Source organism: Danio rerio, chromosome 23, assembly GCF_052040795.2.
Source record: "Danio rerio strain M-AB ecotype USA chromosome 23, GRCz13ab, whole genome shotgun sequence".
Classification (NCBI taxonomy): Eukaryota; Metazoa; Chordata; class Actinopteri; order Cypriniformes; family Danionidae; genus Danio; species Danio rerio.
This window is the reverse complement of record NC_141043.1, coordinates 47,276,963-47,289,294: the sequence shown is the minus strand read 5'-3', so window position 1 is coordinate 47,289,294 and position 12,332 is coordinate 47,276,963. Positions and strand designations below refer to the sequence as shown.

General features: G+C 34.4%; 1 protein-coding gene across 1 annotated transcript; it reads right to left on the bottom strand.

Moving 5' to 3' along the window:
• Positions 1–2,170: 2,170 nt before the first annotated feature.
• Positions 2,171–11,979, bottom strand: LOC147838298 (uncharacterized). Its single transcript, XM_087307962.1, has 4 exons — positions 11,976–11,979; positions 11,594–11,911; positions 8,362–8,513; positions 2,171–2,176 (listed from the first exon to the last, which is right to left on the bottom strand). Exons 1-4 carry the CDS (start codon positions 11,977–11,979, stop codon positions 2,171–2,173), a joined length of 480 nt encoding a protein of 159 aa, XP_087164088.1.
• Between the last annotated feature and the right edge of the window lie 353 nt (positions 11,980–12,332).

The following is a 12,332-nucleotide window of genomic DNA, read 5'->3' as shown; positions in this document are numbered from 1 at the left end:
ATAAAAGTTTAACAGAAAAGGCACATTTGCAATTTTGGCTAAAAATATAGACTATTAGGCTCATTCTGAAAACTGAATGTCAACTGACTTACCTGCCAATCGACTGACGCACCTTCCTCCTGTCCTAAACCCAATCGATATCATTTTAAAAAGCACCGATTGACCCGATCACTCACTTACCTAAACCCAACTGAGTTTTAAAAAGCATACTTATATTTATTATATCTTTACAAAGGTAAGAGGTCAGCTGGTAGCGCGAAAAGTACCAGCATTAGTTTTAAAGATGAAATGCAGCCATATGTACTTCTGGCTACATTATTTGCGATCTCCGCAAATGTATATAGGGATACATTTTCAAAATGAGCCTATGTTGCAACTAATTGTAAGCAGAGGCACATCCAACATTGCTTGCAAGGCAATGATTCTGTTCAGTTCAGCTTCATCTGATAAAGTGATGACCGGAGATGTCTGTTTTTATGTATATGATGCTAATAATAAATATATAAAATTATTTCAGTTTCTTTTGCTTTGTAGACTGAAGACGGCCAGGTTGGATGGGGAAAAAATAATTGGCTTCACAATTGCAAAGGGAACTTACACATCTGGCTAGACCAAAACAGAAAAGAGAATGCAGTGTTGTTTATTTTTTTATTTTTACTGTAACTGTATTCTGTAAATACTTCTGTTGATGGTACATGTAGACCACTTTATGTGCAACTTTGTGTTGGTTGGCATGAACACTGTGTACATTGTTTTTGTGGGGAAAATACAGTAAAATATATTTGGTATTTGTGTGTTTTGTATAAAACAAAATTCTGAAATATTTTACAATGCACTTCTGCAGGCCTATGTACTGTCTGTCTGTAGTGTATTACACTGAACTAAAAAGGCTGACAGTAAGTAATTATAATAAAATTGGAGAAGAAGATAAATGGAGAAGAAGTGGCCATAGTGTTTTATATTAAGCACATCAGTGTTCAACTGATCTTATAATTGTCTATTGATGTGATGGCTTGTGTGTGTCATTTGAAAACAAGACCATTTTGAGAAGAAATCACATTGTTTTGAACGTAAAGTTTCATTTTGCAGGAGAATTGAAGGGTTTTCCCCAATGTGTGTGTGTTTTGTGATTTGTGTGTAGAGTTCTGACAAAATGAGACATGCTTTCAGAAAATGAAAAATAAAACAAGAAAAACTGTAATATTATTATTAATAACATCACTGTATCGTTTTGAGTAAATAATTCTAAAAGGTAGAATTAATCTTTAAGCTACAAATGTTTAATTTATTGTGACCAAATGGCTGAAATTTGCTTCAAATTCTAACAGTCCGTTCTTAAAAACATGCAAATAATAAACTTTCACTCTATAGGTAAAAATCTGAAATGACTCCACTATGTTGTTAACTGTAACATCTAGTCAACTATAATCCCAACTACATTGCAGAGCAATGCGATATGACTATTGCGAATGATCACATTGCAATATCGATGCTGAAACCATATATCGTGCAGCCCTAAAATATAGCGCAAATATAAAACATTTTGCACAGACATACTAAAAAGCAAACAAGAAATTACATGTGATGTAACGCTTCATAAAAAAACAGACAACCATTTAAATTAACAAAAAAAAGATTTTATTTAACAAACAATTGAATAAATAAAATACTGATACAGTTGAAGTCACTTATTAGCCCCCCTGTTTATTTTGTCCCCCAACAGAGAGCAGATTGTCAACACATTTCTCATCATAATAGTTTTAATAACTCATTTTTAAAAACTAATTTAGTTCATCTTTGTCATGATAACAGTAAATAATATTTTACTACATAACTTTCAGGACACTTCTATAGAGCTTAAAGTGACATTTAAAGGGTTAATTAGGTTAACTAGGCAGGTTAGGGTAATTAGGCAAGTTATTGTATAATAAAGGTTTGTTCAGTAGACTATCAAGAAAAAAATAGCTTAAAGGGGCTAATAATTTTGACCTTAAAACGGTGTTTAAAAAATTAAAAACAGTTTTTATTTAAGCCGAAATAAAACAAATAAGACTTTCTCCAGAAGAAAAAATATTATCAGACATACAGTGAAAATTTTCCATGCTGTTAAACATTATCTGGGTAATATTAAAAAAAAAAAAAAATTAAAGGGGGGCTTATAATTCTGACTTCAACTCTATAAGGCAAACAACCACACACGTTGATAAGACGGGAAAAACTTAATTTTTCTTTTTCAATTTTAGGCAAAACAATTCAATGTGTGCTTTTGCATGAAATGAGACAATCAGAATAAAAAAGTAAATAACTGAAATAAGCTAAAATATAATACATCCAGTGATGTAATACAATTAAACACTGCTGTATTGGTAGCAGTGGATGTAGAGCTGGGCGATATGGCAAAAAAAAAATGATCATGATATTTTTTTCATATCAGTCGATATCGATATTTATCATGATAAATGTAAAATCTTTATATCTATTAAATATATACGATTTTCAGCATGCCAATGGCTTTGTGCAGCTGATTTAACACAATTAGTGAAATGTTTTAGCTGTCTGACAATATAAATAATAAACAAAATAACAATCTTAATTCAGCATTTACTTGTTCAAGTTTTCAACAACCAAAGACATTACCTACAAGTTATTGGATACTATTGTTCAACATCAGGAAAAAAAAAAAAAAAAAAGATTTGGAACAACGCGAGTTAAGTCACATAATTTTCAGTTTTGGATTAACTCTCATTTAATGGTGAATATGGTGAATTTAGGGTGAAATATACATTAATGTATTTTATTTAGGGATGCTAATGATTACTTGATCTATTGTCGATAACGCTTTAATTGATAGACCTTATTGATGACTGATTAAGCATGAACATGTAAAGGTTAAGTTATGCTTTGCACTGAGACGCATTCACGCATTACATCATCAAGTGTGTGCAGTTTACCTTACTTATGCTGTCACCCTCTTTACATCCCATATTGCAGGTCGCATAAAACCTTGTTATGCCCATATCTCCGATATATCCGCGCGTGTTTTAACCAAATTTGTCTGACAGACAAATTTTCATTTTACAAATCCCTCATCACAACGAAAACATGTGGGGAGCCAGCCGGGGAGCCTCTCCATTTACACAGAGCTTCTGAGCTCCATCCAAGTTTATTCTTCCGAGGTAACCCAAGAAATCTATCAGTGCTGCGAAAAGACTGTCCAGTTCATGCTGCTCAGACCGCGCTTAGTTTATGAATTAAAATGAAACCGTGAAAATAGTTTGATGAACTGCTTTGGCGCTAAAGCATATAGCGGGCTTGTGTTAAAGCGCTGTTATTCGTTCCTCTTGTTTATGCAGTAGATAACTGACCAACAAAATATACATCAAAATTAAGTTACACATTATACAAAACGAAATTCGTTTCAAAAAGATATATTTCCTTGAAAACGTGTTTATATTTATTTACTTCGTGCCAGCCTTAAACAACTGTGTGTGGATGATGCTTCGATCGCTCCGAGGAAAAAAAGGATTTAATTAATGATCCACTGCTGTTGTAAACGTCTGTCATATATTTGCAGCATTTTTAATATGTCATATTGACAACAGTGGTATTACAGATTTCAAAACAAATATTTTAATAAACATAAGCTTGACATCAAAAGATCCTATTATTGTCTTAATAAATACCCTTCAATGATGCAGGCTGTAGTTTACAGCAAGCATCAAGTGGGGGGGGGGGGGGGGGGGGGGGTTTCTCGTAAAGCAAGGCTTTCGAAAACGATGACTCTGCTGGGTAGCTGCATTGGTTTACTAACACTTGTTTAGTTCTTTAATTTCTTAGCATCTTTATAAGGGTGATCTTGTTTTACATGGTGAAACAGGTCGTGATGTTGCCTGCATTTGATGACACGAGTCGTCTAAGCAGTTTGCGGTGCACGTTGCTCTGTTTTGTGTCGGATAGCGAAAAACTAAGTAGCTCATGAAGTCTAGTGATGTTTCTTGTCAACAATGTCTGTGACTCTGACCTTTTTACCTTATTTATTTCTTACTCCTTTCAGTGCAACTAACACTGTATGGCTGTAAACTTGTACGGCGTGTGGCATCCGGAAGGGCAGGCTGCAAAATGCTTGCGCCACGTTACGCATAATGCATAAAAATTATCGAGCAATTATCGAATTGTCATTATCGTTTTATCGAAAAACTTTATATCGTGATAATTATCGATATCGAATTATCGCCCAGCCCTAAGTGGATGTGTTCAATGTTGGCATGGTTCTCTTAAATATGACTGGATTTTTATCAGATGTAAGCAAATACAATAATTTCATCAAATTTTAAAACTAGTCTAAACAAGGCAGTGCCTAATAAGGACAGCATACGTGGGATATTTAGCGAGGGTACACAAATGTAATGTCCAACAATTGGTTTCAGCTGATTGATCGTTTAAAAACAATGATTGCATTTATATGTGCACAAATAACATGATTATTCGAAATGATCAGAGAAAGGAATTACTCCTATTTGATATGATTTTTAATATTTATGTCATTCCCTAAGAATCCAGTTTATTTTAAATTAGGTGTGCTGCTGGCCACTGGTTTAATTTATTTATGTCTAATGCAAAAGACTTCTTTGAGGTTGTATTTCATACTCTTTAGGCACCACAGAAATGTGAAGGCAACATGATTAAATTCTACTTGCAATCTTTGGGTAAAGGCAAAGAGTTGTGCAAATAATGGCAAAAAAGGTTAGCAAAAAAGCAGCTTAAACTATTACAGTAAACGGTACATTTAAAATAAAGCGAAGCAAGGTCAGCCAGCCCTCTCAGATATTAAAGGTGAAAAGAAAAGCTTAAGAACAGTTAATATTAGCATCAAATTCAGCTTATGTGCAGTTAAAATATCCTTATGTATTAATGCTATGTTTTTAAATTATATTAATATATTAAAAGTATGAGTGTGTTTGTTTCCCAGCACTGGGTTGCAGCTGGAAGTTGCCGCTGTGTAAAACATGTGCTAGAATGGTTCTGCTGAATAAAGGGCGTGAACCCAAGGAAAATGAATGAATATTTAAATCAATGTCCTGTAAAAAATGTGTGAAGGTCACGTAAGTATCAGGAAGAAGGCAGATTCTCATTTCTCACAGGACAAGTTCTCTGTTTAGCAGTCTTTCAAGTTTGTTCTTCTGAGGAACCGTCGCAAGAATGGAAAGAAACGTGTCCATTCCCTGCATGTATTTGGGAACATGCCTGGGTCTGTAAAGAAAAACATCAAACAACTTACAATGGTAGGCCTCACTGAAGTTAAAGTACAATAGACTTTATGAAATTCATGTTCGTACATTAGGCCAGGACCCGCATTCACAAAACATTTTAATGTTACCACTACAAGTTTTTCTAAAAAGCAGTACAAAAGACTTTTCTATTAAAAGCATGTCTGCAAAGCTGCTGAGATGAATTATTATTGAGGAATAGAGAGAAATCTTAATGCTAAAGGCTGATTTATACTTCTGCATCAAGCCTGGCTTATTGTCGACGCGTCCGCTAGAATGCATTGCTTGAATGTGCGCGGTGAATGTGACGTCATAGCGGAGTTTGCTGAGGTTCGCTTTGGGTGCGCATGACATGATTTCGGCTGGCGGAGCGCATGGTCTTTTTGAGACCTGAGCGAACAGTGTTTGATTTGAGTTGAATATGAAACACTTTGAAGAGAGTTTGTCAAACAAGATGACTGTACAGACATCTTTGTGATCCCTGATCATGGATATAACCTGGGCCCGGGTTTTCAAAAGTAATCCACTAGGATTTTGGATAAGGGATTGGATCAAATCTTGAAAATGGGTTTTTCAAAAGAAAAAAATGGATTACCTAATTGGATCCGGATCAAACCTTTAGTTTGGGTTTTTCAGACCTTTTTTGTAGGATCTGGATCACTTTGATCTAAAAAACCTGGATTAAACTGATCCCATCAGAAGGGTGGATTTAGCGTGGATTTCATGTTCAAAATGTAATAAAAACTTAAAATCTTACGAGATATACTATTTATTCATAAGATTTTATTTTTATTTGTTCATCTGTCAGGCTATAGTGATTATAGGCTTTAACTTATTCAGCCTTTCAGTATAGGCCTACAGCAAAGCAGAAAGAGTTTGGCCTTATAAAATAATCCCCCAAACAGCTGTCAAAACTGACCAAAAACAATATATTTTATTCTGTCACTAATTGATATATATATATATACACAACACAATGGAAAATATTTTTGTGTTTAGAATATTTATTAGTGATGCATGCAATGATTACAGAATAATCAAAAATAAAAATGCAAAGAATGGCAATCGCTGATTTTTGAAATCACTTTCAACAATTGCAAAAAGAGACTGAAAGAGCAGCAGCACAGCTTCATCTGGCAGAGGAACAACTGACTCTGACCAAACTGCAACAAACCAAGGCCAATGACTTGAGATCCGCCTCCTAAAGGCTGCACTCAGACAAGCTGCTCTCTCCACATCAGATGAGGAAGTCTGAAATTATTGTGGAGTTTTTGACATTAAGTCTTTTTTTATTTACATCTATATTTGAAACTTATTATAAATATCCTCAATGTTCAGTGTTGTAGATCTCAGATGAGTGGACTGCTGAAAGAGGATGGGGTGGGGTTTTTCTTGTTTTTATTATTTATTATTATTTTAATTATTATTAATTTTTTTTAGTTTTCATTTCAAATAAAAATAAAGTTATATTGGCCCCATGCTGACTATTCTACTTGTCGCTCTTTACATATCTATAGTTCTACATTGTGATGTCCTATCCTGTTTGAGCGCTGGTTATCCAGATTTAGTGATCCTGAAAATTTCCTATCCGGATCAGATTGATCCAATCCAATGTTGCTTTGAAAAACTGGCTCAAAATGTAAGCTGGATTACGTGATCACGGATCGCAAAAACAGAATTACTAAATCTGGATCAATTTTATCCGGATTAAACCTTTTGAAAAACCGGGCCCTGATGATCAATAATTCTTGGCTAGAAATTGCAACAGTTGTGGAAAAGAGGAAAATTTTTGTTAAAAGGTTTGGAAAAACCTGAGGGATAAGTTTGTTAAAGCCAAAAGAGGCCATATCAACATAGCACAGGGGACCCATGTACAGTACACCATTGCAGAAATGTTTTCCTACCAGTCATAGGTTTTACACTGATGTACAGTTGAAGTAAGACTTATTCGCCCCCCTTATTCGATAAAAAATATTATCAGACATACTGTGAAAATTTCCTTGCTCTGTTAAACAACATTTGAAAAATATTTTTAAAATAAGAAAAAAATTCAAAGGGGGATAATAATTCTGACTTCAACTGTATATACAGTAAATTATTAGCCCCCCTGAATTATTAGCGCCCCTGTTTATTTTTCCCAATTTCTGTTTAACAGAGAGCAGATTTCTTCAACACATTTCTAATCATAATAGTTTTATTAACTCATCTCTAATTACAGATTTATTTTATCTTTGCCATGATGACAGTAAGTAATATTTTACAGATTACAGATGTCCATGTAAGCGTAGTCAGTAGTGTCTTTGAAGTAAGTGACAGATCCAGAAAAGGGCATCCTGCTGATTTGATTCAGAAGGGCATTTTTTTTTGTCAGACGACTCACCGGTCAGGTGTATATCCGCACTAATATATCAAGATGAAAATAATTATAGCTTGCGTAGAATAAACCCAGCTCCCAACCCAACTTTGAGAATATATTAACGGCAATATTTTTCTTTATTGCGCGATAAGAGTCTCACGTTAACCCAGCATGTTAGAGCCAATAACGACCCACCATTAATATATATATATATATATATATATATATATATATGTGTGTGTGTGTGTGTGTGTGTGTATGTATGTGTATGTATATGAACACACACACAAATATATATAATAAAACGAGCACTTTACTTGAAGAAAAAACACAAATGTGTGACTAAATGCCATTATATATTACATAACAGCATATACTCCCTTAAGTAGAAATTCATAGACTATTCAAAGAGTTTCATTTTAACTATTATTATATGCATTAGCCTTTAAAATAAATTATTCATTTGGTGCAATGTGTAAGACATACTGCTTTGAAACAATACATATTGTTAATACTAATAAACTCGAATCATATAAAATATAATTCAGTCAATGGCTACTTGTTACTTGGATTCTTCAAAATATATTGTTTTGTGTGCAACACAAATGAAAAAGTAAGTCTTCTGTGGATTTTGAGTAAAATGTCCCTTTAATACAATTGTTACATTATTTCCTGCTTAACAGATCTTTGGACTGTATTGCTGCTTTAATTTTTATATAGTAAATAAATAGTACTTGCCTTTCGCTGTTTCAGAAGGAGCCAAATCCCATAAATCAACAGAGGAAGTAGTAGTAGTAGTAGTAGGAAGTACAACCACAGGTAATTAGATGAGGTTGGAGATTCTGATGTTGGAGAATGTGGTGGAATTGTACTTGAGGAAAATGGTGTTTCTGTAAAACGACAAAAAAAAAAAAAAAAAAAAAAGAGGAAAGAATTTAGGGAAATGAAACTTCTCAATCCCAAGTCAAGAGCTGAGTTTTCATCATGCTGTGTTAGGCCCAATCCCAATTCTACCCCTTTGCCCTTCCCATTACCCCAATTCTCTTTAGCTTGAAGGCATAGGGCTTAGGGGAAGGGGTAAATGCCCCTTTAAATAAAGATTTTTCAGGACCACACTCGAAACCAAGGGGTAAGAAAATTTTTCAGAATACACCAACCACCGCGGCAGAATCACTGCACCCAGAAAAGTAAGGAGATCCACAAACTTATATTTTTTGTCATTATTACAAACGTTTACAACAAACAAACACGTTTTGGTATATTCAAACTGCGTGTTGTACAGTCATGCTTAAAAAAAAACCTATAAAATAAAAACCGCTAAATTTACGATCTATTATCCATAATAATAACTCCCACAACATTGACACTCGATGACACTCAATTACCCTTGCAGAAAAGTCTAGTGGCTGGGAAAGAGCTTTTTACATTGTCTGCTATAATGTTAATGTTGTTTCCGTGCGTTTACATAGATGAATATGGCCACTGTGTTAAATACACAGTACAGTTATGATCTTATTGTCACATTAGATCATTATGATAACATAATATATGCCTTCAGTGATTTCCTGAAGATAAATACCAAAAAATTACACAACAGTAATCACTAGAGCAGTAGCCATTGTCTGATCTCATATGAAGCAAGAGATTGCGATGACATGATGACGTGTGCAGGTGCTGTAGTGCTGTCCTAATTCTTAGGCATAAATTTTGAAGCCCATCCCCTTCACTCTCGGTTGTAAAGGCCAAGGGGAAGGGGTAGGGGTTCAAAAATAGAACTGGGATTGGGCCTTAATGTGCATTTGAAGTATTGCATGGCAAACGAGTTTTGGAGATATATATATATATATATTGGTTAACAACAGTTAACCGCAGATGGGAAAACATTTGCTGGATGAACGCTGACTTAGGGCCTAGTCACACAATGCTATCCGAACGTGCCCAGGCCTGTTTCCCAGATCGTTTGAGAAGTGCGAGTGCACTCTAAATTCCTGCAGCACGAGGATTTTATGATTGTTTATGACCGCCAAAAGTGGCAGATCTGTTCAGGGAAATATTTGACTGCGTGTCACCGCATCCCAATTTCGTGGACAAAAGTGCAGAGCAGGGGAATTTGTCGTGGATGAAAGTGAAGAGGGTTGGGAAGTTGGGAAAGAAAGTAAAAGTAAAAAGAGGGTGGTTGAGGAGGGGATTGGTAAAATCAGGATCTGATTTCAAAGTTGCTGGATCCAGAGTGTTCCGACACAAATTAAGCCCTGATGCTTGCGTTGTTTAGTGTTGGTTGCCTGGTGGGGCTGGACAATAATTTGATATCAATATATATTGCGGAAGATTTTTTTTCAATAACGGTGATATGAGTTTTAAACCCATTTCTTGTATTACAATAAAAATATCCGTCCGAAATTCAATCTATGCGACCTCATAATATATTTAGGAGTATGTGTGCGACTGCGTCTAATGGTTGTAGTGCAACCTATTTAGATTTTTTCTAAAGCGTGCTGAATCCTTCTTCCATGCCACTATATTGGTTAATATCAGCTGTCAATCACTCAAGGTTTCTGCTGTCAGATGACGGAGCTTTTGTGACCGCCGGGAAATGCAAAAGGCTGAAGAGTGAAAAGCACACAGGTCTGCAAACCCCACATAAACTTGCATATAAAGGCACAGATGACAGTGATCATGACATGTACAGCATGTTGATCTGCCAGCTGAGATCAATCAAGCATTTTCGGAGAAGGTGCCCAAATCTCGATGCGTTGCATCATTGCCAATAAAGCAAAGGCATCGCCTTGCCTTTACTAAGTTTACATTAAAACTGCAGCTCATAACAAAGAGCGGTATTGTGCCGGCGGTTGTCACAGAAATCCTGCTCATATATTGGTCGGCTGACTCACCTAATTTATTCCACAAACAGAAAAATGAATATCAGCTCATAAGGAAACTGAGCATTTAAAATCACACAAACCCATACTTTTAGAGAGAAGTGAGACTTTACTTTCTTTTGTCCGTTACTTCTTGAGATGTATATTGTTTTTTATTTAGTTACTGATGACTGCTTTGCAGCTTTTAGCATTGAATTGAATGATTTATTATAATATTTCATTTGTTTTGTAGCAGTAATTTTATTAGATTGACATAAATATAAAAACAATAGTGCAAAATAAATATTTCTTACTGCAATGCTTCATTTTTGTTTGATGCAAACCATAATTATATTTTTCATAAAGAAACAGACTTTTTATAGCATATAACTCACATACAAGCACATTCAACGCAGCATCTAATGAGAAATGTAATTCATTGTTAGTATTATTGTCATTTTCATCATCATTAATATTCTATAATTATTAGACATTCATTTTGGAATTATAGCTGAGTCTGAGTTTTATTTATTTGAAAGTTTATTTCAAATTTCTGGTTTATAAAGACTATATACAAATAAAAAGTAGACATTATTTTTTGTACTGTTTTTATTTAAAGTAAAAAAAAAAAAGGAGCCTGAATGTTATTATAGACTTTGCGAATTCAGTTTGCAGACAATTGTGGGTAAAGACATCCATTGTGTGCATTCTTGCCAGTTTTTTCCTGGCTTTTTAATATTGCCCATATCGATATCGGAATTATATCATATCAACCGAAATATATCGCGATATAAATTTTGCCATATCGTCCAGCCCTATTTCCTGGTTTCCAATACTACAGCCACTCTAAACACTTGATAAAAAAAACAAAACAAATTCACATTTGGGATGTTTTCTTTTTTTCCCCCAACTCTGAAAAGTTGAAAAGTCTGAAAAATGAATCTATTTTTGCGATTATAAATTACAGATACTCTAAAAACAGTGATTTGATAAGTGCTTTTCAAATGGCACATTCAGACTTTTTCCTCCCTTTTTTAAAAATACTTGATAAACACTTTTTTTTTTCACATAATCCGTGTGGAAAAAAAGGCAAATTATTGTAATAAACTTACTGACAAGAAGTGTAAAAGACCGTTTATCAGTTTTCTCTCCAATAAGGACAATCACTGTATAATTGCCTTGTCTTGAAGAGTTTATCTCTAGAAGAATTAGGGACAGTCTCTCTCCTTCAACTTTCAGGAAGACTCCATCTGGTTCCATATAATCACAGGAATCATTCTTGAAACAAAGCTCTCCTACCAATTTTGTTTTGTTTATCCCTTCGAAATGTACTTTTACTTGATCGGCCCTCTCCAGGTGAGAAAAATTGAAGGGAATGGTGATATTCTGCCCATCGGTTGCCACCACCTTTTCATGAAAACATACAGTGGCTGTTGAAGAAAGACAAATTAATTAATCATTTAGCTTTTTATTATCTGTAGGATGTTGAGTTACACATATTCTTATTCGACATGTAAAATGAATTTCAGCTCAAATCACTTTCAAAAGGAATTATCCTTTTAGGAATTATTATTAAGATGCTGAAATACACTTACAGATTTACAGTCAAGTGAAAAAGAAGACCCCTTTAAATGTAATGGTTTTACAAATTAGGACTTATGGTCATTGGCAGGTCTTAGTAAATAGAAAATAAAACCTCAGATGAAGAGCGTGTCGTTACTTACTGAACAATATTAAGGTAAACATAGAAAAGACACGGGGAACAAACTTCTGATTTAGATCCTGTAGATAGATTTGTATCAGAAAATAATAAAAAAAAAACTTTCAACCTACATTAACACACTACTGGAA